Here is a 25,573-nt window from a genome sequence, read left to right on the forward strand (position 1 = left end):
AAGTAAAAAGCAAATGAAGTATGAATAGGGAAGATTGTGATAGATTGAACCTGCCCTTCTGTGGGCTAATGCTCTTCTACACTGTAAAGATTTGTCACTTGATTTGGTTTAATAAAATGCTGATTGGTCAGTAGCCAGGGAGGAAGTATAGGCAGGGTGACCAGTCTAGGGGAATTCTGGGAAGAGGAAGGGCGGAGTCAGGAGTCACCAGCCAGATGCAGAGGAAGTAAGATGAGAATGTTTAGCTAAGAAAAGGTACCAAGCCACGTGGCCAAACATAGATAAGAATTATGGGTTAATTTAAGTGTAAGAGCTAGTTAGTAATAAGCCTGAGTCACTGGCTGAGCATTTATAAGTAATATTAAGCTTCGGAGTCAGTTATTTAAGAAGCTGCTGCTGGGTGTTTGGGAACAGGCAGGCAGGAGAGAAACTTCTGCCTGCACTGCCCCTTTGAAAGGTGGACATCAAAATCTGATTAATCATAGTGCTGGCAACTATTTGGGTTTGATGTTGAGACGATTGCATTACAGTTTGGTGATTTAAATGTGGTAACATAACAATTTTTATTTTAATGTTTCTGTAATTCTTTTATAATCTACAGAGAAAGCAACTAGTGAGATGAATACTGCTGAGGACTGGGGCCTCATCTTGGATATTTGTGATAAGGTGGGCCAATCTCGTACTGGGTGAGTATTCAAAGATTGAAGAATTTTTGTTTATCCTTCTAATAATTAAGACAAATTAGAAAAGTAAAGCATATCACAATTCTAAATTAGTTTGAAAAGAGAATGTTTTTACTAAAAAGATTTGAAGAATTATTCTAGTTAGTTTACCCCTATTGTGGTTTGAACACTTGGTCTCCAGGTGGTGTTGTTGTTTGGGACTCTTGTAGAATCTTTTGGAAGTGGAACCCTGTTGGAGGAATGGGTCACTGGGAATGTGCTTTCAGGGATTATCCCTGGCCCTACATCCTGTCCCCACTCTGCTTTCTGAATTCAGCTGCCTCTTGTTCCTATCATTATGTCTTCCACACCAAAGTCAACAGTAGCCCTTCTTGAAGTGTAGCTGAAGTAAGCCCTTAAGTTGCTTCTGGTCCAGATTTGGTCTCAACCATGAGAAAAACAACTAATATAACTCCTTATGGCCTGGGAGGGTGATAGGACTGCTAGAAAGTTGGAGATTTGTTACTCGTTCTGGTGCATCATTTTCTTTCTGAAATCTATCTTTTCACTCACTTTAGAGTCATTATTTCTCAGTTGCCAAGTTTCATGGTTATATATGAATTTTTTATATTTCTCAAATGATTAATGATGATTGAAAGAGATAAGCAAAGTAGAATCTTAAACCTTAGCATAAATTACAAACTTTCCGAACAGTTCAGAGTGGATTAACTGATGTACATATAAACGATTTTCAGCTTCTGGCCTAATAACATTCAGCCCATAGCAATATCATTTACCATGCATTTGTGGGCATGGTTCAGGGCACTGTCAGGTATGTGCTTCATTCTTCTAGTGGTAATCCTAATAATCCTAGCCATTACACAGTTCAGCCATGCAGCCTTCATAGACTCTTTCAAAATGTCTGTGCTACAAAATGTCCATAATCCATAAGCCTGGCTAGACAGAGGCAGTTTATGGCCCGGACCAGTCTATTCCTTTATTCCAGTGATTGCAGCTTCTGGTTTGCTGTGTTTATTTGGTTCACCAAGATTGTTTGAAATGTATCCTCTGCCTATTCACTTAAAATTTTTTTTTAGTGTGTGTGTGTGTGTGTGTGCATGCCACAACTAGACAACATTGAGGAGTCAGTTCTCTCCATCCATGGTTTCAGGGACTGAATTTAGCTCCTTAGGCTTGCATGGCAACACTTCTAGCCATTGAGTCATCTCCTTAGCCCTCTACCTCTTTCAGTTTTATCTTTATATTTAACAGTGAGACTGTTTTCTGCTGGGTGGTGGTGGCAGTGTACTCCTTTAATCCCAGCACTAGTGAGGCAGAGGCAGGAGGATCTCTGAATCTGAGGTTAGCCTGGTCTACAAAAGTGAGTTCCAGAACAGCCAGGTTTGTTATTTGAAAAAAAGACTGTTTTCTGGTCTGGCTCATTAATTTAACTGAAATTTGAGTGACTACTATGTTACTTAGCCGTTCTCCTTCACTTTTCATTTGACCCACTTTATTTGGATCATCCCTTATTATGGTTAGCTTTAATTGTCACCTTGACACAATGTAGAATCACCTGAGAAGAGAGTCTCAGTGAGGGATTGTCTAGGTTGGATGACATGTGGGCATTTCTGTGGGGGATTGTCTTAATTGATGTGACAAGAGTCAGGCCACTCTGGATGAGTTAGAGGTGAGGATGGGTGGGTGGGGGTCCTGAACTATTTTAAGAAGGAGAAATTGAGCTGAGCAGTAAGCAGACAACCCAGTGAGCATGCATAAATTAATTCTTTCTCTGTTTACCTTCAGTTACTGTCCTGATTTCTTCCTGATAATGATGGACTGTGACTGGGACTTGTAAACTAAATAATCCGTTCTCCTCTAAGTTCCTTTTTATTGTCAGGCAATAGCAACAGAAGTACAAGTAGAGAACACTTAATGTTGTCTGTGGTGGTACATTAACCTGTTTTCTTCTGTGTCTAAATCTGGTACCCAATTGCAGTATAAAAACTGCTAATGTCATTCTTGCCTTCTGAAGTGACTTTTCAGTTTTCCAGATCATTTAACTTCCTTTAATTCTTTCCTATATGACATTGACTACAATGCAATTAATTGCCGGAGTTGCTAGTGGTAGATGTTGTTGTTCTCATTGTTTTTTGTTTGTATTTTTTTTTAAACCGCAGTTAAATGCTATTAGTTTCTTTATTCCTTAAATGTAGAACATTTTCTTTCATTTCCCATCCTTTTGACATATGTCTTATCAGACTCAGTTTACCTATCATTTTTCTCAAAGTTTTTTTTTTTTTGTTAATCCTCTTCATTGACAATAATATCTTGGTTCTCTTAGTCCTCAAAGTACTGTGCCAAAAGTAATCTTTCTCTTTTTTCTGTTCCTTTTTTTTTTTTTTAGTTTTTCGAGACAGGGTTTCTCTGTGTAGCTTTGCGCCTTTCCTGGATCTTGCTCTGTAGACCAGGCTGGCCTCGAACTCACAGAGATCCGCCTGGCTCTGCCTCCCGAGTGCTGGGATTAAAGGCGTGCACCACCACTGACTGGCTAATCTTTGTCTTTTTTAAAATGATTTTATTTTATGTGCATTGGTATTTTGCTGACATGTATATCTGTGAGTGTGTCGGATCCCCTGGAGGTGGAGTTATAGGCAGTTATGAGCTGCCATTCGGGTGCTGGTAATTGAACCCAGGTCCTCTGGAAGAACAGCCAATGCTCTTAACTGCTGAGTCATCTCTCCAGCCCCCTCAAAAATAATCTTATGGCCGAGGATATAGCTTAGTGATAGACTGTGGGCTTGGTCTGAAGGAGTTCCTGCATTTAGCCCCTGGCACAAAGTAAAACAAAGAGACAAAAACAGACAAATTCTTACTTGTATACTTTAGTAATTTATGTAGTAAGTTTATTTAGTGCATTTGTAGACTGAATGGTTTGCTTTTTTTTTTTTTCTTCCTCTTCGTAGAGGAAAGAAACAGATAACTCAGTGGTTGAAAGCATAGACTCTGGAAGGGCACTGGGTTCAGATTCTGACTCTGTTGATCTCTGTCACACTGAGCAAATAACTTCCGTTCCTGGGATTTCTGTACTTTGATAGTTTCCCACAAAGGAGTAAAAACAACAACCTTCTCCTCCTTCTCCTCGTTGGGACTTTGAGATTGGTTTACTTGTAATGTGTTTAACCGTACTTGGCACTTGGTTAAGTGTGCACCCTTGATTAAAGACATGTTTTGGGAATTTGTCCACTGAGGACTGGGTACCAAACAAGATTGGTCCGGTGTATTATAAAAGTATAACTTTATCTAGTATCACAGTTATGAAGTTTGTCCTTTCTTCTTACTGTTTTTCATCTTTTCTTTAGTGTTTTTTTCTGTAGGTACCTTTTATAATAATTTGGTCAAATGTCTAAAACCACAAGCATATATTCCCTTTCATTCCTAGAAATGTTTCCTATTTTTCTAGTTAAAAATCAACTTGAAATTTTGTGTGGTGTCTATGGTGGGGAAGTTATGTCATTGTTTTCATTATATTAACATTGTAACAGCTATATTCATTAGACCTTTTTTCTTATATATTTGAAATTTATTCATTTTTAGCTATAAGAATGTTTTTGTCTGCATTTTGTTTTATTTAGCACCAGTAGGTTTAGGTACATGCTATTAAAAAAAATCCACATGCTTTTTTCCAGGGTATCCTTACCATTTGAATTATTGTTTGGGAATTTGAATTAGTTATACTAAATCTAGGAATTTACTTAGGAGATAATTTCATCTTAGTCAGGGATGGTTCTCTTGTTCATCTGCTCTTGTTCATTTGCGGTTTTTCCCTCATCTTTTCCCTTCTTTCCTTCTTCCTTTTTTCCTCCTTCTCTCCCCCTACCCCTCCAAGAACTATTAGTCTCTAGTTCTTATGAACCAGTGGTTCTCAACCTTCCTAATGCTGCAACCTTTCAATATGGTTCCTCATGTTGTGGTGACCCCCAACCGTAAAATTATTTTTGTTGCTACTTCATAACTGTAATTTTGCTACTGTTAGGAATAATAATGTAAATATCTGATATTCAGGATATTTGATGTGACCCACAGGTCGAAAACCACTGAAAGCCATCATTATTTTCCAAGCGTTTATTTGCTTATATACACGAGACGTTTTTTTAAGAGTCCTTGTTAATGATTTGGAAATCTAAATAATATTAGAGGTACTGTTTCAGTATTATTGAGGTTTAAAAATCATATGTAAGACTGGCTGTAAGACAGTTTTGGGAACCAGAATTGGTGGCCCATTCGTGTAATCCCCGTACTCAGTAGGCAGAGGCAGGAAGATTGATGGGAATTCAAAGCTAGACTGCTATATAAAGAGTTCTGGGTCTGCTGGCTTACACAATGATGAATGATTGAGTGAATGGATGTATGTATAAATGTTTTGTGTTTATGTACATATATGTGTTTCTGCTTTATTGCAGTATCTCAATATTTTTATTACAGAAAATGATAACATAGAGTGCCATTCGGACTTCCCTGGTCCTAAAGCATTTTTGCTTTTATGGGATACTTTCTCCATTAAAAAAAAAATAAAGGCAGCATTTTATCATTGAATTGTTATAAAGAAAATTTACATATATGTTAAGCCATTTTAATGTAAAGATTCTTCTTTTAATCTTTAAAGGAGTTTAACATTTTTGTGTGCCTCTAGAATTACTGTGGGCCAAAGATGCCATGTGTCTATATGCCTAAAAGATTAGCATTATAGGAACATTTTAGGTTCCCAGATCAAGTCTGTAATAGAAAACTGTTAAGCTTCTTTTTAAAATGAAAGTTTGACTTGTGTGTTGTTTATGTCTTGTGTGAGGTGTATGCCTGCTCACATGCAGAAGCCAGAGGCTGTCAGGTGTCCTGCCCTATCACTGTATCTTCCTCTGTTACCTTGCATAGCAGGTGATTTTAGCTGCTGATCTCTCTCTCCCATTAAGTTTCTTGTCAAGAGAGCAATAAGCTGGGATACAGGATGGCCTTGTACTCTTCATCTTCCTACTTCATCTTCACATGCTGGAATTGTAAGCATATACCAGCATACCTGTCTGCAGGAGGAAGCTTGACAAATCTTACTCCCATTCCCTTTTCTTTTTTTTTTTTTTTTTTTTTTGTGTTTTTTTTTTTTTTTGTTTTTCGAGACAGGGTTTTTCTGTGTAGCTTTGCGCCTCTCCTGGAACTCACTTGGTAGCCCAAGCTGGCCTCGAACTCACAGAGATCCGCCTGGCTCTGCCTCCCGAGTGCTGGGATTAAAGGCGTGCGCCACCACCGCCCGGCCCATTCCCTTTTCTTATACCTACCTTCTGTAGGTGAAAACATTTTTATCTACATTTTTCATTGTGTCTACACAAATACAATTGTATGTTCTCCATTCAATTACAATAAGCATATTGTATACACTGTTTTGTAAATACTACTCTGTACTTACATAATCCCTTAATTAAGTCACTCTTAGAAATGTATTTTTTCTAATGTCTATTAGTATTGGATTAAATAAAAACATTTTCTAACTTAGCATCAATTTTGGTTATAAACAGAAATTTTAACAAAGTTCAATCACTAACGAATAAAAATTAATAGTCTTTAGTAGCTGTATCAACCTTGGAAAACTACTCATGTACTCCCTATTTTCTTAGATAGGTTATGTGGTTTTTATTAAGATAAAACCAAACTATTTGATTATATTAAACAGAAAACTTGATGTTTTGAAAAATACTTCAGATTTCTCGAGATACTCACATGATTTTTAGTGTGTAGTTCCAGTGTATGAGTCAGTGGTTAAGAATGCCAACTAGGTCATCTGATGAACTAAACAGCCTTTGTTTGTTTAGAAATCAAGTGAAGTTTCAGAATGATACCAATTTTCTTTAAAATGTCTTCTTAAATAGCTTCTTTTGTGTGTTTTATTAGTTATTCATGTAATAGACATGGGGGTAGGCATTTGTCTTAATTGGGGTTTCTATTGCTCTGATAAAATACAATGACCAAAAGCAGCTCTGGGAGGAATGGGTTTATTTTGCTTACACTTCCTCTTCATAGTCTACCACTGAAGGAAGTCAGGGCAGGAACTCAAACAAGGATGGAACCTGGAGGCAGGAATTGAGGTAGATGTCATGGAGGAGTGCTGCTTACTGGCTTGCCTATAACCTGCTCAGCCTGCTTTCTTATAGTGCCCAGGACCACCTGTCCAAGAGTGGCCTCACTGACAGTAAACTGGGCCCTTCCACATTAATCACCAATTAAGAAAATGCACCACAAGTTTGCTCACAGACTAGTCTGGTGGGGACATTCCCTCAGTTGAGGTTCCCTCTTCCTAAATGACTCTAGCTTATGTCAAGTAGACATAAAAACTGGAGAGCACAATATTGATTATCCGCATTAGTTGAAGTTGTATAATTGATTCTGGATTAATTGGTGCTGTTTTGTTTGTTAATTAATTGTTCCTCTTTAGTTATGAAGAAATTGGAAAGCATAATGTCATTCTTTAGTTGGCTAAGGATATATTTAGCTATTAAGTCAATCTTAACATTTCTGAAACAGAATTAAAAGGTAAAATAATAGTCATTTTATCTGATATTTTCTGAGGAATAAAAATGTAAGTTCTTGGGAAGTTTATTAATTTATTGAGTAAATGCCTAGGAACATGAATATGTTCTTGTAGGTAGGACTGTATTTAGCTTTGTAAGAAGTCACCCCGCTGTCTCTAGTCTCTGTGTTGTTTCATCTTTTACATTGAGGTCTTTGGTCTGGTTTGGTATTTATTGCAGTATTTATTAAGCACTGTGAGAAATTATTCCAACTTTACTTACTTTTTTCTAGTCAGTATCCACAGTGCTGATAGTTTCCAAACTATTACATGTTTCCAAACACAGCAGTACCGTTACTGAACAGTCCTCTTTTATTTCCTTCTAATTTGAAATACTACCTTTCTATAGTACATTCCAATCTGTATTTGAATTTTTGAGTTTTCTCTTTAGTCTCATTGATGCTGTGTCTGCTATGTGTGTGTTACTTATGGATTTAATTGTAAAGCTTTGTAATGTGTTTTAATACTTGGTAGGACTAGTCTTCCTCATTGCTTTCTTAAGTTTTAAATTTTTAAAATTTTAATTAGAATATAATTTCTCATTTCCCTTTCCCTCTTCTTCTTCTAAAACCCGTCTTGTTTCTGCCTTGTTCCGTCCCAAATCATGGTCTGTTTTTCTTTGATTGTTTTACACACACACACACACACACACACACACACACACACACACACTGTTTACTCTGTTTAGTGTTGCTTGTACGTATATGATTTCAGTGCTGACCACTTGTTTTTGGATAGCCAGTTTAGGAGCTCTTCCCTGGGGAAGACTAGTTCTCCCCTTCTCCAGCATTCAGCATTCCTTAGTTACCCGTAGAATGCAGTTAGGAATTATGCTGGTCTAGTAAAGTAGAGGTAGTCGGTTCTCCTCCAAGAGCCATCATCTCATTACCATAGGTAGCTGGCTAGGTTTCTAGTAATAAGCATAATTTTCCTACAGAGTGGGATTTAAATCCAATTAGAGAGCTTTTGGTTTCCATTCATGAGTGCCACTATTACACCATTAGGGATATCTTGCCATATTTGGTTATTATTGTGGTTCATAGAAATCACAGCTGGGTAGGACTGTTGATTGTTTCCTTTCCCTGGCAGTTTGCATAGAAAATTCTGATACTATGAAAGCTGTTCCTCAAGGAGGTGGTATTTAGGTAAGATCCATATTGAATCTTCAGGTCGTGTGTCCATAGTACATGGTATCTTCAGCAATACTAGAGACTACCTTCAGCCTCAGGGAGGCAACCAAGGGCAACTACAGTATCCTGTATTGTTTTAGGAGTCAACTCCATCAAAGACCTGAGAAGGAGCATAGTAATACCTGAGAAAACGGAAAATGCAAGCAAGCAAGTTTTGAAATTCTTGCGGGAATAGACAGAGACAGCTGGCAGTCTGGCTAGTCACCTAAAGTTTCTCAGCATTGTTGAGGCATCCAATTTGGCTATAGGCCTAGACTATCTGACAGACCATTTTTAGAAGCAGGAATTTTGAAAGACCATCTTAACCTGTCTTGGCAGAGTTTAGTAGTCAGTTTTCCTTGTGTCCTGCTCATCCAGAAAGGACAGCATTTGTATTGTCAGCAGTTGAGGCAAGGATAGTTCTTTGCCCAGCAGGCCATTTTGTGCCAGGAAGAAGACAAACTTCCAAACGGAAATGTCTTAGAAGCCCAACATTCTCTCGGAATCAGATTGGTGTTGCCAGGAGCAATTGTGTCTCATGTCAACAGAATTCTAAGTTATTTAAATGCTATATTCTCTAGGTCTATGAAGTGTTTGAAGATTACCTATACATCTGACATATGTTTCTGTAGATCTGGAGAATCTAACTAACGTAACTATAGGAATGACAAGCATGTGTGACTATAGTTCTGTAAGTCTTATCTACCTAAATAACCTAATGACTAAGGCTTCATATTAACAAGATAAACAGTCTATAAAGCAGATATACCATATAAGGACAATGACCTCAAAATTGTGACAATACATAAAATAGCTTAAACAGAGGTATAGTGGAATATGACAGTTATCCTAAATATGTATCAATGTACAAAATATCCTAAGCAGGTAGAACATACAGACAGTATGACAAATATAATATCACATTTGTATCAATATACAAAATATTTCAAATAGGAGTAGGAATATGTATACAATACAACAAATATAGTTTTGTATTTATATCAATATACAAATTACCTTAAATAGGAATATAAGAATAGTTTACATTTGTATCAATATATAAGAATCCATATCAGTGCAAATTATCTAAGGCTGATATTTTACTGAATTAGTTTACTAGTAAATACAATAATCTACCTTAATATCCTATACCTATCCATTCCCCTATTTCTTTTCTAAATGAAAATACTGAGTCCAAATTTTATTGTTCCATCCCGCCCCCAACCCTACAACCATCCATCCATAACCCTGATAAAAATGAAACATTTGGGAGAGGGGCTTTGTTTTCTTAGAATTGCTTCCCACTGTTTAGGGGGCAATGGTATCTCTGTGGGGTCTTATAAGAAAGCTTAGAATAGTTAGGCCTCAGTATGGCTAGCCATAGAGTCTGCAGCCAGTCTCAGTAATGGATAAGATTGTCTGAGATTCTGGCTAGAAGTGTAGTATGATGGACCATATTATCTTAGAACTGTCTTGAAGAGTTTTAAGTTCAAAGCTGATCACTGAGCTTTGTTCTTATGTACCATGGCATCTTTGTGGACCAAGTAGAGTAATTGTGGGGCTCCATCTTCCTTCTGGAGACTTCAGAGATTGATATTGGGAACACTTATTTTCACTGTGGAAAACTTGAACATTAATATCAAAATGGAAAGTTTGACTATAAAGATGACATGACATGTAAGGAAGGATTCCAAGAAATCAAGAATAAACATGGAGAGAAATAGAATCTTGATAACAATGGTCCTTAGATTATTGGTTTTCTTCTGTCTTACACCAGTTGGCTCTTCCGATATGAGACAGAATTTCTTAATTTTTTTCTTTTAGCAACGTACTTGGATTTAGAAAAGGAGAGAGCCATATTCCAACTCCAAAGCCAGCTTGATTTATAATTGAATTGGGACCGCAACTATTCTAGAGTTAAAGAGATATTGATGTTAGGCAGTGAGATATTACCCTGTAGAGTATATTGGTACCAATAGGTTTTTCCTTTTTGTTGTAGGCTTTTGGGTGTCCAAGGCCTTAGGATTTCTTAAAGATGAGTATTTCTCTTATCCTATAAAGACAGAAAACAAAACCCTCCCTAAACCCTTGTTTGTTAATTTTTTTTTTTTTACAACTTGTAGAGATGTTACATCTGTGGATGAGCTTTTATTTCTCCTCATCAAGGGGTTTCTCCTGTTCAAATCGAATTTTTATTAAATTTTGTTGGTATCCATAGCTTTTCTTCTGCAGAAACAAAAGCAAAACCCCTTCCCCAACGTAGGATGTATCCTGTTTTCCATTCTGAGGTCAACACATCTTTGAAATAAACTGGTTGGTTTAGCTCAGAAGTTTTTTCTGTTGTCCAATGTCTCTCCGCAGCTGTTGTTTGTTTCTCATCAACCTTGAGAAAATTCAAAGTTAATAAGGCATTATGCAATCTATTCCTAGGAGTCATTGTTACCTGTTGCTGTTTATTTAGCATATCCTTTAAAGTTCGATTGGATCTTTCTATGACTGTTTGGCCTGTGGGGTTGTGTGGTATACCTGTAACATGCTTTATATTGTAATAAGTAAAAAACTCATTTTATTTGAGACATATGCTGGGGCATTATTAGTCTTAATTTGTACAGGTATTCCCATGATGGCCATAACTTCTAATAGACTCTTGGACTCCTAACCAACAGCTCAAAAGGAGTTTCTCTGCTGGATGGTAGGGTTTTGTTAGGTGGTCCATGGCTCTTGGGGAGGGGAACATTGTTAGCTTAGTTTCATAACTTCTTTTAAGATATACATACATACACACACATGTATACATACACTTAGATAAATATAAAATATTTCCTTAAGGTGTTCTAAGATTTATCCCCCCTTCTTCCTTCTTCTGCATTGTTCTCTCCCTTCCCAATTAAAGCCTCTCTTCCTCCTACTTCCTATCATTTGTATTTCTTGTTTTTCTTACCTGTTTTTTGTTCTTCTCTTCTGTCCCCATATACATTTTAGAATTGACTTGATTACTTTAAAGGCAAAACTTTGCCCCCATGTTTTATTCATTAAATTTGTTCTTTGGCAGTTTCATGCATGTCAATAATCTATTCTGATTGCTCTGACCTCCATATCACCACACCTCATTTTGTCCTTTTGTTTTACCATTCAGTTTTTGTGTGAACAGAGTTTGAATAGGGCTGTCTGCATGACCATGAGATTGGAGCTGTCCATTAGAGCCTGGTGGTTCACCAGTGTGTACACAACTGAAGACAGTGACTCTGTCTCACAGAGTCTTATCAATAGCCTGCAGTTCAGCAGCAAGGAGTATAGCCCCACGATTCTCTCCTCCATTCATAACTGACTGTTGAGAAGGTTTGTCTTATATGGGTCCAGTGCAAGTAACTGCATCTGCTGGGAGTTCATGATTTCGTTTGTGACTAGTGGATGAGAAATGAATTGTTAAAGTCTGAGCCCTCATCCATTACTTATTCTCTGCATATCGAGTCTCTGTATTCACCACTGTTTCCTGGAGAGATAGGCTTCTCTCGTTAGGGTTGAGAGTAGCCTTTGCCTAAGGGTATAATACGGATATTTAGAAGGCAGTTTACTATTTACATCTATTTAGCTTGAATTACCATCAGTAGTAATTTCCCTCATAGAACCTATGACTTCTTACGGCACGGGTTTTCTCTTCTATGGAGCAGGCCTCAGATCCAATCGGAAGTGGTTGGTTAACTCTACAGAGCAGTGGTGCCACTATTGCACATGGGGTCACATTTTGCCTGACAGATGTGTTGAAGTATGTGGAGTTCACTATGAATAGGATTTTTGTTTGTTTTGTTTATTTTCTTTCCCCAGTAGCCTGCAGTTTGAAAGCTAGCCAGCAGAGGGCTTTCCAGTTCAGTTGTAGCTTGATTTCTCTGTATCTTGCAACCAAGATGTATAATGTCTTAAACAATAAGTCTTGCAACGGTGGGCGACCAGGTGGAAAAGCAGGAAACTGTATTGTTTTGGAGCCTCTGGGCCTCACGGACCAATTACTCATGTGGAGATTTCCCGTACTTAGCACTAGGATTTTAGTTCAGTGTCTTGCCATACAGGGCATCACCCTTCAAACTTTTTTAAAACAATATTTTTATTTGGATTATAAGATTGTAGGTTTTCATATGGCCTTTTCATACTCCTGTATTTTTTTTTGTTGTTCCTGTCCCCCCCCTCGTTTTCTCCATCTCTCCCTCCTCCCTTAACCTTTCTTCCTCCATCAATCCCCCTCTGTACTTTCATTTTTACCTGTGTTCTGCAATTTTCCTCCTTAAGGTCCTTTTCCTACTCCCACTCCTGGACCTCTTTCTAGTTTCATGGCTTTCACAAGTATTCCAAGTTAAACACACATACACACAAAAAACAGAATTGAAGCTAGGATCCTTAATGAAAAAGAACATGTGACATCTGTCTTTCTTGGTTTGGGTTACCTCACTCAATACTCCTGCCCGCTCCGGTTTCATCCATTTACCTGAATAATGCAAAATTCAAGTTTTCTTTTCAGCTGAGTAGAATTTCATTGTGTATATGTACTACATTTTCCTATCCATCAAGATGGGCATCTAGGCTGATGCCATTTCTTATCTTGATAACAGGGTAGTGGTGAATATGGATGTGCAAGTATTTCTTTAATAAGACATAGGTTTTGTTGGGTATATGCCCAAGAGTGGTATGAATGAGTCATAATAATTTTATTTCTAGTTTTTTGAGGACCCTTCAGGTTGTTTTCCTAAGTGATTGCACTATTTTGCGTTTCTACCAATAGTGTGAAAGGACTCTGTGCTGCACAAGCATTTGTTGCCATTCTTGATGATGACTATTCTGACTGGGATGAAATGGAATTTTAATGTAGTTGGAATCTGCATTTCCTTCATTGCAAAGGATATGGAAAAAATTATGAAGTGTTTAGTAGCCATATGTATTTCTTCTCTTGAGAATTCTCTGTTTAGTTCTATACTCCATTTTTAATTGGCTTGTTTGGTTTTTTGATGTTTAGCTTTTTGAATTCTTGTATATTCTAGTTACTAATCCTGTGTCAGATGTATAACTAGCAAATATTTTCCCATTCAGTGGTAAGCCTCATCCCATAGCCTTTGCATTGTTGCCTACATTACCTCTCTCTTGAATTGACTCCACTTATTGCCCCGATGCTTACCTTGACATTCATTCCACATTCCTGGCATCTCTGACTTCGTAGGATCTGCATTCTGTTGCATCATTCAGGCCCCACTATCACAGATTCACAAATTACAGTCTTGGCTGCTGCAGGGATCTTGACCATTTTCATGGCTTCCCGGGCATTTCTTTGGAATCTGCAGGGAAGCTTTCGTAACCATATAACTCTCAGACTTTGTGTGTCTGCAAAACCAGCCCGATGTGAACAAAGCCAAGGGCTTCTCCCAGCTTGAAGAGTCACTGGATCCCCTTGGTCACACCATAGAGAGCCTGGATATGTGATGGAGTTTCCTGGGCTACTCTCAGAGTAGGATGCCCTAGAGCTCTCTTCTTAAAACAGTCAAATGTGGGGTATGGTGTGACTCCTTCTTCAGAGTGTCTTTCCTACTGATGTAGAGTATTTGACTTATTTTTTAATGGTTTTTATCTCTTCAGCAAGCAATTTCCTGACCCCAACTTTATCCACAGTTATTTCTGAGCAAACTGCAAACTTTCCCAGCCTTTCTAGTGTGTTTTCTCTGCCATTCTATGTACACTTGGTTAAAAGCAGCTAGCAGTAATCATGCTACAGCCTGAATGGTGGCCTGACTTGAAATATCCTCAAACAGATTAAGTACTCCACTCCTTTGAAGTTCAACCTTCCACGAAGCCTCAGGACAAGAATAAATGTAGGCAGGTTCTTTGCCAGAATGTAACACAAATGGCCTCTGACTCAATTCCCTATAGAGTCCTTAGATCTTGTTTGAAGCCTCTTGCGTACAGCCTTTACTATCAGTATTCTGAACTCACACCTAAACTTCCCACTGAGCTCTGCTTACAGCACTGTAGAACTCTCTAACTTGTATTTCTAAGTGTTGTAGTTTGAAAGAAAATGACCCCCAAAGGGAATGGCACTATTGGGAGTTGTGGTTTTGTTGGAATAGGTGTGGTCTTGTTGGAGGAAGTGTGTCACCGTGGAGGTGGGCTTTGATGTCTCTTTTGCTCTAGCTTTGCTCAGTGCTGTAGATTCCCTGTTTCCTACAAGAAGTAGACTCTCAGCTATTACTCCAGCATCACATCTGTCTGTATGCCGCCATGCTTCTTCTGTCATGATGATAATGGACTGAACCTCTGACACTGTAAGAGAGCCACCTAAATTAAATGTTTTTCTTTATAAGAGTTGCCATGGCCATGGTGTCACTTCACAACAATAGAAACCCTAATTAAGATTCCAAGTTTTTACATATTTTCCCCACCAACCTATTCTGAAGACTTCTGAATCATGTCATCGGGAAAATTCATAGCAACAACCATGCTTCTCTGGTATCGGTTTTCTGTTGCTGTTAGAAAGCCAGCTTAAGAGAAGAAGGATTTATCTTGTTTCATAATTTGATGAGTTTCAGTCCATTTTGTAGAGACAGAGTGAAGCAGATCACATTATAATAGATAGAGAAATCTTGTTTATTTCAGTTCTTTAAATTATATAATTCGTGTGTTTGGTATATGTGTGTGCACATGTACATGAGGTGTATGTGTGTGCATGCATGTGGAGTCCAGAGGTTGATGTCAGGTGTCTTCTCTAGTCATTCTCTACCTTATTTTCTAAGACAGGGTCCTTACTAAACCCAGAGTTCACCAATTTCACTAGGCTTGGATGGTCATTAAGCTCAGGTCCTCATGAACATGTGGCAAGCACTCTGTGAACTAAATCTCTCTTTTTTTTTTTTAAAAAAAAAAAAGATTTATTTATTTATTGTGTATACAGCATATGTGACTGCAGGCCAGAAGAGGGCGCCAGATCTCATTACAGGTGGTTGTGAGGCACCATGTGGTTGCTGGGAATTGAACTCAGGACCTCTGGAAGAGCAGTCGGTGCTCTTAACCTCTGAGCCATCTCTCCAGCTCGAACTAAATCTCTTGAATTCTAGGATTCTTGATGTGTAGTACCTTCTCTTTCATCCTCTGATTTCTAATTATTTTAGGCTTCCTGATTTCTAATTTATTTCTGCTCGATTCAGTGAAGTCACTGATTCTCAGAATCACCTTCCTTGTGCTGTAATCTGGAAACTGTGTTTATTTAAGTCACAAGTTTGTACTAAAACTTGGCAACTCTCTGTAGGCAGGAAAGTGAGACTAACTTGTGGCTTATCTGACTTGTTTCTTTTTTGTGGATTATTATTCATTCCTGCCTGGCTTGATGTCCCTAAACACCTTAATATATATTAATTAATTAATTTGCAGTGATGGGGATAAAACTCAGGGCATGCTAGACACTCCAACACTGACTTCCATGCGTATCCATATATTTTTAATTTACAGTAGTTTTGTTTTAAAAATAGATTGAGAGAAAAAAAGTGAGGCCTAGAAATATAGAATAGAAAGTAAATACAAGTGTAGACTGGGGATGTATCTCAGTGATAGAGTGCTTTCCTATATAATAAAAGTCCTGCAATCAGTCCCCAGTGTCTTTGAAACAGAAAACAAAGGCCAGTTGTTTTCTTAATTGCTTTAAATAACCAGAACTACTGTACATAATAAAAGTTCAAAGAATTAAGATGTTGGTTAGGATGACTGGTGATTTCTGTCTCTGGTATGTGGTAGTTAGCCTAAAAATCCTTCCTTTTGGGTAGATCACTGAGTTTGTGACATAGTCATTTTAAGCAGTTTTGAGCAGAAGATTGGCCACTTAGCCCAGGTAGAAGTAGATGCAGTGTTGTGTTTCTTATGTCATAGCTACTGAAGTTTCTCTCCGTGACATGGTGCTTTGCTCATATGTATGGAACAGGTCATATTTTAGCAAGCTCCCTTTTTGCACTTGTTCCTCATTAGAAGGACCATGACTGCTCTGCACTACTGTAAATAAGACTTAGGCTGCTGTCCTTTCCTATGTCAGGATTCTCCTTGCCTGAGTAGATTACTCCATCAGTTCCTGTTGCATCTCCTTGGACCTGTCTGCTTTTTGATCATCACCTTTCTCTTGCCCATAGTTGTATGGAACAGGTCAAGCTGGGTCCACTTGGGCCAGGACTAGAGGGAGCTGCTGTCACTACCAAAGCTATCGGGCAATATCTGTCAATACATATTTCATATGTATTTTCTAGTTTTGTAATTGTTTATAGCAGGAGTGTGTGTGTGTATGCTTTATATATATCATATATATATATGATATATATAAATCTTGCTGAACTTATTGTTATGACTTGAAATGTATCAGCCTTCCAATTTACCTACAATTTTTCATGCAGAATTAGCTTTAAATGCTTCCTCTCTGTCTACTAAGCAAGAGAACTTGTGATACCTTTGGGAATTTGAAAGGAACTAGTATATAGTTTTCAGATGTCATTAATAACCTAACTCTTGTACAGTAATTTCCCTTCTATACACTTAGTGGAGAGAGCTAGATTTATTAATTAAGTGTTAAACTTCTCATTTTTTAGACCTAAAGACTGTCTTCGTTCTATTATGAGAAGAGTGAACCATAAAGACCCCCATGTTGCTATGCAAGCTTTAACTGTAAGTAGGTTCATTTTAAGTAAACCACACTGCTTAATTATCCTTCAACATTAAGCCCTTTTAATTTCTCACTTTATCCTTACAGCTTCTAGGAGCATGTGTATCAAACTGTGGCAAAATTTTTCACTTAGAAGTATGTTCAAGAGATTTTGCTAGTGAAGTAAGCAACGTATTAAATAAGGTAAGGAACGTTATGTCCAGAAATCAAGGAAGTCTTTTTTCATGTATTTTTTATTGTTAAGTTCTTCGCATTTTAAATTCCAAAGAGTGTGTGTGTGTGTGTGTGTGTGTGTGTGTGTGTGTGTGTTTGTTCATTCCTAGATTATAAGTAAGAACTGTATTTCCTTTAAAAGACTACAAATCCACATAAATTTTAGTGTTGGTTCTTTTGTAAACCATATTAAAATAGGTTTAGGGTCCATCTATCCTTTCATCTGATAAGAAAACATACATTCCTATATATTTAATGAAATAATACCAATCTACTTTAGGCACTTTCTTTGATACCATTTTTGTACCCACACAAAGGTATTTCCCTAATGTAGAATCCTTCAGAAGAAACTGCCAGAATTAAGGTCCTGTTGAATCTTCATCTTATGTGAACTACCTGATTGTCCATCACAGGGTTTTCCTACTGTGTTACTGTTCGACTGGGCTAGACCTATAGATGAAGTTGTCCCTAAGGTTGAGGCAGAGAAGTTCTTACTAGGGGACTACCTCTAAGCCAAGACTGGGCCAGTTGTGATTCCAAACTAAGAAGCACTCAATTCCATAGCCCATAGCACTTGTTTGTGGAACTTAGATACTGAAGAGAGCAGAGTCCTTGTGATGGACATTGTAGAAAAGAGATAGTCTCTCCAGATATGTCTATAATGAAGGTGGCTGGTTAGAGAATTATAGGAGGACTACACTATAGACTTGAAGAAATTGCTCAAGGCCAGGACTGGATTCTATATTTTCACCCACATATTTGATCTTTAGTATTTCAGCCAAGAATTTAAACAAGCCCAGCTTATTTTCAAGTCTATAGAGGAAAACATGTAGCTGTTCTGGTCATACGTGTGTTTGTGTGTGTGTGTGTGTGTGTGTGTGTGTTTTTTTCCGAGACAGGGTTTCTCTGTGTAGCTTTGAGCCTTTCCTGGATCTCGCTCTGTAGACCAGGCTGGGCCTCGAACTCATAAAGATCCGCCTGCTTCTGCCTCCCGAGTGCTGGGATTAAAGGCGTGTGCCACCACCGCCCGGCATGTTTGTGTGTTTTTATCTGGACAGGAAGAACAAGAGAGCTGGGAACTGTAATATTGCCTATTTAATATGTCAGAAAAAATTCAGTGCCTAATTCAAGGAGTCTAAAAATAGAAATGTAACAGTTTTTCTAGTAAAAAATTTCATGTTTTATAAGTAATTATTTCTGGCTTAAACTATTTGGAATTGTATATCAAGGAAAGGATTTTAATGTTAATAGGGGAATTCTTTGGTCAATTTTGAAGTATATGAGTGCTTCAGAGTTTTAGTAGGAAAAAAAACTTGTACAGAAATGTGAAAGGAAATAATACTTTTATAGGTCTTAGTCATGATTCCCTTTTCTGTTTCAGTGAATCACATTTGTTTTTTTAACCAACGAATGGACATGTCTTACAGTGTTCTGAATGTCCAGTGAAAGGGGTGATTGTTTAAGAAGATAGTTTGCTACCATATTTTCTGTAATTTTAAGTAAGATACATAAAAAAGTTACATCGTGCTATAAACAGCTGTTTGGAAAGACAGAAACATATAGAGAGAGGACTTTAAATGCTTTTAGCTTTTTCCTCAAGGAGGAAGTGCTCTTTGGAAGAAAAAAAGCTCCTAAGATGATTAGCATGTAGTGTACTTCACACAGACCTCAGCTAAGAGTCATGGGAAAACACAGGTGTGAAAATTGAAAGGAAGGAATTAAGGAAAACGGAACCATACCATTTATTCTTTTCTTGCAGTTTTTAAAAACTAAAAATAGCAATGCAAAATAAGTTATTTTTCTTTGTTGTTCTGATGTATAAAGCATCTAAAGTTGTACATTACACTGAAAAGGCCTGTCATTCCAATCTGCAAAATAAGTTATTACACATTTAATGTTTCAGTTTTGAAGTGAGATATAGCTAATAGTATCTTTATTGTTTTTTCATAGTATGAAAGTAATGTTGATTTATAGATGCTATTTTCTTATTTTCACATGTATAATCTATTGCTATAGAAAATGAATATATACATAGACATACAAGATATGTATATATATATATAATTTTATATTTAGAAGGATATCTGTTATAAAGGGACAATTTGTGATTTTAAAAGAGATCTGTAACACTTGAGAATTTATATTTTACTTATACCAGGAAATTGGTACTTTTTCATTTCTCTCTCTCTCTCTCTCTCTCTCTCTCTCTCTCTCTCTCTCTCTCTGCTGTTCCTTAGGGTCATCCTAAAGTATGTGAAAAATTAAAGGCTCTTATGGTTGAATGGACGGATGAATTTAAGAATGATCCACAGCTTAGTCTGATCTCGGCGATGATTAAGAACCTTAAGGAACAAGGTGTTACATTCCCAGCTATTGGCTCTCAGGTATTCTGTGAAGTTGTGTGCTACAATTCATGTTTTCTTCTAAAGTAGTTACGTCTGACTTTTTCTCTGGCTTTCATTTATAGTTAGCTTTTACTGCTTTAGAGTGGTTTATAGTAGACTATTAGTGGACTCCAAGCTCTCCTTTCCCAATACCTCTCCTTCAAAAAGGAGTTGCTTTAATGTTTTGTAATTTAAATTCTTTATTTAGTTTTACTACAACAAAATTGCATTGGATCAGGTAACAATGGATAATCTTGTTAAATACTTTTAATGCTGTTACTTTATCTACAAGAATGATAGCTTCCCAGGCGGTGGTGGCACATGTCTTTAATCCCAGCACTGGGGAAGCAGAGGCAGGCGGATCTCTGTGAGTTCGAGGCCAGCCTGGTCTACAGAGTTCCAGGACAGTCAGAGCTAACAGAGAAACCCTGTCTTAAACCCCCCCCCCCAAAAAAAGAATTATAGCTTAAAAATTAGGGTATCTTTTTATTGAGAAATTGATGAATATCTTTATATAAATTAGAAGATATTAGAGGCCAGTGGAAAAAGAAGCAAATGAGCTGACTTTTGTTTTTAAACAGGAGCTAAGTAGAGCCTGAGTCTTGCTTTCCCTCTAAAAGATGGGGCTGGCACAGGGGTGGATTTCCTTTGGCACATACAGCTGTCTGTGTAATGCAGTGAATGCCTGATTTGTGTCCTATAATAAAAAAATCAAGGGACATCTTGTATATGTCTCTTCTAGGTAGCCAATCCTTAAGGGTATATGCATAGTTATATAGTATATTTTCTTTTCCTGCTGTATGGATTGGAACAAACTCTTAACAAGTTATGTGAAACCATGAAGGAAACAAGAGCTTACCTTCTGACTATTGACCTTTTTCAAGAGTCATATTAGATTGTATACTTTTGTCTAAAGGTATCTAGATTTTCTTCCAAATGCATTTGCATTTTATCTGAGTGCTCTTTAGATGTGAAGACCCAGAAAAATGTCCAAAAGAGAAAGGAAGCAAGTGGATTATTTTCTTTTTTGCTTAAAATATTACTGTTTTAAATTAAGTTTATGGGGATAGGTCTTAATATTCATTCATAATTGATAGCTAGATTTTATTAATAATTTTGAAAATTTAAAATTAATGATTTTTATGCAGAACAAGGTACTATAAATTCCTTGGCAACAGAAACAATGTCTATGAAAGAGTAGATGCACTGCAGAGACATAGAGCAGACTTAGTAGAGTTGCGTTTTCTATACCTGTTCTAGAACTTCTTACTCAAAGTGTGATTCATTGACCATCTTCATCGTCATGGTCTCTTGGGAGATTATCAGGACTCCAGCCTCTGAGGTGCCACTCTACACCTGTGAACTCATTGTCTCCATTTAGTAAGATCCCCAGATACTTTCCACTGTGCATAGGAAGTTGAGAAGCACTGCTTTAGAGCACAGCCTTTAGTGCAAATGCAAGCACTTTTCATTCCATAGGTGGAATTGCCCTTATAAGAGGAGGAAACAGTAGTGATGTGTTTGACATGGAACCTTCTTCATTAGTCTAGAATCTTAGTTATGGGAGCAACTTCAGGGGTCCTCTAATGTAATCCCTTCGTTATACACATGAGAGAACTGCTTCTGAGAGTGGCTGGAGGAAGGACAAGTCAGTTCATTGTTTTTACACCACCTGCTCTTACCTGCTTTCTAGTAGCATTCACTAGATGTACTTCTGTTTAGATCAGGCTTCACGGGGCAAGAAGTGTAGTGGTCACTAGCAAGAGCATTTATTGTTAATTGGTATAGAAATTACAGTATTCTCTTGTTCAGATTATTTCAGATGTAGAAGACTGATACTGAAGACTTTTTATTTAGATACATGCAAAACCATTTTTATTTTAATTATTATCTTTTAGCTACAGAAAATTACATAGAATGAAAAGCTTGTCATTAGAAACTGTAAAGATGTGTTTAACGATAGGGGCTGGAGAGATAGCTCAGTGGTTAAGAGCACTGGCAGTTTTTCCAGAGGACCCGGGTTCAATTCCCAGCACCCACATGGCAGCTCACAACTGTCTGTTACTCCAGTTCCAGGGGATCTGACACCTTCACACCAATGCACATAAAATAAATTAAAAAAGAAGAAAGAAAGAAAGAAAGAAAGAAAGAAAGAAAGAAAGAAAGAAAGAAAGAAAGAAAGAAAGAAAGAAAGAAAAGCAAATGATAAAGGTCCAACTGCAGAGTTTCTTCTAGACTTTAAAGCTACTTAGCTACTGAAATCCTTGCTATAGTTTTATGAGACTAGATTTTTATCAGCAGACTTAATAAGAGATCCTGAAGATACAAAGATATTTTCTAAATACATTTTTTATTCAAGACAGAAGAAAATACAAACATGTTGTAGAAATTATACTTCACAGTTCTGTTAGTACTTGTCATAGTAGTAGAAGACTAGAACTGCTTCCATGCTGTACTGGGTCATGAGAAGCGTCTTGGTTGGCTCATACCTCTCTTGATAGGAACTGAGGAGCACACAGCTTAGGAACATGGTGCTTCATATGGTTTCTTTCTGTACTTCCCTCTCAGTTAGTAGAGAGTTTCTTCAAAGAGTGTAAAATACCTACTTACGTGTGTGTTAAGTTAAGCAAATAATGAAAGAAATTCAAATAAATGGTAAAGGCTGTCTCTGACCAAGTATACTTGTAACTTGTACACGTGTATAGTAGTCACAACAGAATCTAAGATTCTAAGTAAGTATGAGTAAGAATTAAGAGTTGCTAAAGTTGTGTTTAAATGAACATATGGCACTAAAGAAAAACTGCCTAGGCATCTGATCATGTACAATACAGTAATAACAAATCTACAGCTATATTTTGTTCTCATGTTGACTGTTTGCCTTTCATTGCACTCAACATACATTTTATTGTTTGCTTGTATAGACACATTCCCTCAAGGAACATATAGTCTGGTGGGAGAGACAGAAACTGAGTTACACTACAAGTTGAGATTTACTGCTCTTTGCTGTGTGTCAGTCATTGTTCTGAGTGCTGTACATGTGATAATTTGAAAAATTCTTATAATTTCATTTTCTTAATTGGTTGCAATAATTTCTTTATTGATTTGTAATCAAGTCAGTGCTATGTCATTTGTTGTTTCATTTACTCCCTGCCTCAACATCTCTTGTAGTTGTCATATGAATCACCTCTATATACATTGTGGTAAGCCCCTGGATATAAATGTTATACTTCTGCTTTGAACCCAGATTAAACCTCCTCTCATCTGATCTTAGAAGCTACATATGCTAACCTAGGCCTCTAAAGATGTTGAAATGCACCCATGAGAAGCAGATGTTGTTATATCCTTACTTTATTGCAGAGTTGAGTCATCAAGAGTATCATATGGCTAGAGACACCTGCTAACATATGACTAGAAAGTATGGTAGATGTAAATATTATGTTATCCTGATTCTTCAACTTGTATTTCTAATCACCCCTCTCATACTACATTGTTCCAAATCCTTGTTTAAATACCAGAGGTCACAAAGAATGCTTAACTAAGGGTTTAGGAATGTTTCATTGAGAAAGTGATTTGTTAGCTACTTGCTAACTGTTGAGTTGAAACTTGGTAGGGACAAAAAAAAGTAATGGAGCACAATGAACCAAGAGGAACATTATAAATAGAAGAAGCAAATATGGGCCATGGGTATAGAAGATGCAGTGTGAGTCTGCTCAGGAACCACTTTTACCTTCTGGGAACCGGCAAAATAGGCTGCATTCTGATCTGCACTGAGTAAATGCATATTCTAAGAGGCCATGAATGAAGCTTAGAAGCTTCTAATTCCAGACATGTAAATTAGCACGTATTTCTAGCTGCACATTGTCTTGTTTACAACATAGTTGTAAGCACTGACACACTGCCAGAGTTGCTTGCATTTTTGTTTATATAAAATGCAGTTTTAAGATTATCTTTAGCAGCCGGGCGGTGGTGGCGCACGCCTTTAATCCCAGCACTCGGGAGGCAGAGGCAAGTGGATCTTTGTGAGTTCGAGGCCAGCCTGGTCTACAGAGCGAGATCCAGGAAAAGGCGCAAAGCTACACAGAGAAACCCTGTCTCAAAAAACCAAAAAAAAAAAAAAAAAAAAAAAGATTATCTTTAGCAGGGTGGTGGTGGCGCACGCCTTTAATCCCAGCACTCGGGAGGCAGAGGCCGGCGGATCTCTGTGCATTCAAGACCAGCCTGGTCTACAGATCGAGTTCCAGGGCAGTCAAGGCTACACAGAGAAACCCTGACATAAGAGAAAAAAAAAAAGACAATCTTTATTTCATTAAAGTGATCCCTTGCTTTCCTCTCCTGACCCCTCTTCTAGTTCTGAAATTTTTCTAAAATTATAAAATATTATTTTTGTTTTCTTTCTGACTTGCATATTGTTTCTAGTTTATTGTCTTTATGTTAATCTGGGGAATTGCAGATGGTCTATCAGTATTTCCAGTTGCAATTCATTTCTTCATTTCTGATGCTCCTTCCTCTTTGAAGTGGAAGGCCTTCCAGATTGGGTGTCTGTCTGTCATCTTGAGAAGTCTGTAATAGACTAATGAGAGGGGTCTTGCAAGGTTTTAGGGGAGGTACACTTAGGACAATTTGAGAACGACTCTCACTCCTTGTCTTGCTTTTTCCTTGTATGTTAGGCTGCAGAACAAGCGAAAGCAAGCCCAGCTCTGGTAGCCAAAGACCCTGGCACTGTGGCTAACAAAAAGGAAGAGGAAGATTTAGCAAAAGGTGAGTTTGTAAGTCCTGACTGAATAACATTTTTTAGTGATTTACAGATGAAGGAAATGGCTTCAGATGAAGCAGAGCTGCTTTATTTTTTAAATAAAGTTTGTCTTTTTATTACCCAAAATAACTTAAATTGTAATTTTTCAATAAAATGTCAAATTTTGAAAAAGTTATTTTTATTCTTTCAGTGATGGGTGAATGAATGTATATAACTTCTAATGATTTGTTATTATATGAGGATATACACTAGTCTCCTGTTAAACTATTGAGAAATAATACTGTCAGTGTATTATTGGCTGTTATTAAGATTTGAGGACTTTAAAATCTGTTTTGCAGCCATTGAGTTGTCTCTCAAGGAGCAAAGACAGCAGTCAACTGCCCTTTCCACTTTATATCCAAGCACGTCTAATCTCTTAACTAACCACCAACATGAAGGTAGAAAAGTTCGTGCTATATATGACTTTGAAGCTGCTGAGGATAATGAACTGACTTTTAAAGCTGGAGAAGTTATTACAGTTCTTGATGACAGGTAATGGTTAATTATACATTGAACACTTGTGAAAATGTATTCTATACAACCCCTGTTTTAATATTATTTAATTAAATGTAATCAATTACCAAGCATAATCAAAATATTGACTAGATGTTTTAGATGATGGTTAACTTGCTTGCCTTATACTATATAGATTCATTTTGTAGTGTAATTTTCTCCTCCTTTACGAACTTAAATAATTTTTATTTGTTTTGGAAACCTGTTCTTTTCTGTTTTATTTTCTGTTCCATCTAGTAATTTGAATTGTTAAATCTTGTAAAAGGTTAAAAGTTTTAGAAAATAATGGTAGATTTGAAGGAAGTACATGATCTATTGATAGTATTCATACAGAACCATAGATCTATGTAAAACGTAGTAGTTTTATGCTTATGGTATCTTGGGGGAAGAGCTGCATGGCATGAGGTTTTTAGTTTTTATTGTTTAGTCTTTTGTGTTGCCAAACGGGCCTTTTAAACAGCAGAAATGGATTTCTCTTAGTTCTGTCCAATTTGGCACATGGTTTGGGCCCTTTCTGGTTCCAACACAGCTGTGTAGTCACTGTGGTATC

General features: G+C 37.2%; 1 protein-coding gene across 2 annotated transcripts in view; it reads left to right on the top strand.

Moving 5' to 3' along the window:
• Nucleotides 1–25,573, top strand: part of Stam (signal transducing adaptor molecule) — a 61,535-nt gene that overhangs the window by 15,983 nt on the left and 19,979 nt on the right. Inside the window, exons 2-7 of one of the 2 annotated variants that reach the window (XM_059263612.1) lie at nt 602–686; nt 17,048–17,123; nt 17,209–17,304; nt 19,572–19,718; nt 24,386–24,476; nt 24,810–25,002. In XM_059263612.1, the coding sequence (XP_059119595.1) occupies nt 602–686; nt 17,048–17,123; nt 17,209–17,304; nt 19,572–19,718; nt 24,386–24,476; nt 24,810–25,002 (688 nt within the window). Of the gene's footprint in view, nt 1–601; nt 687–9,004; nt 9,139–17,047; nt 17,124–17,208; nt 17,305–19,571; nt 19,719–24,385; nt 24,477–24,809; nt 25,003–25,573 lie in introns of those variants that run through there. The other variant, XM_059263613.1, reaches the window with a different exon arrangement.

Source organism: Peromyscus eremicus, chromosome 5, assembly GCF_949786415.1.
Source record: "Peromyscus eremicus chromosome 5, PerEre_H2_v1, whole genome shotgun sequence".
NCBI classification, from domain to species: Eukaryota; Metazoa; Chordata; class Mammalia; order Rodentia; family Cricetidae; genus Peromyscus; species Peromyscus eremicus.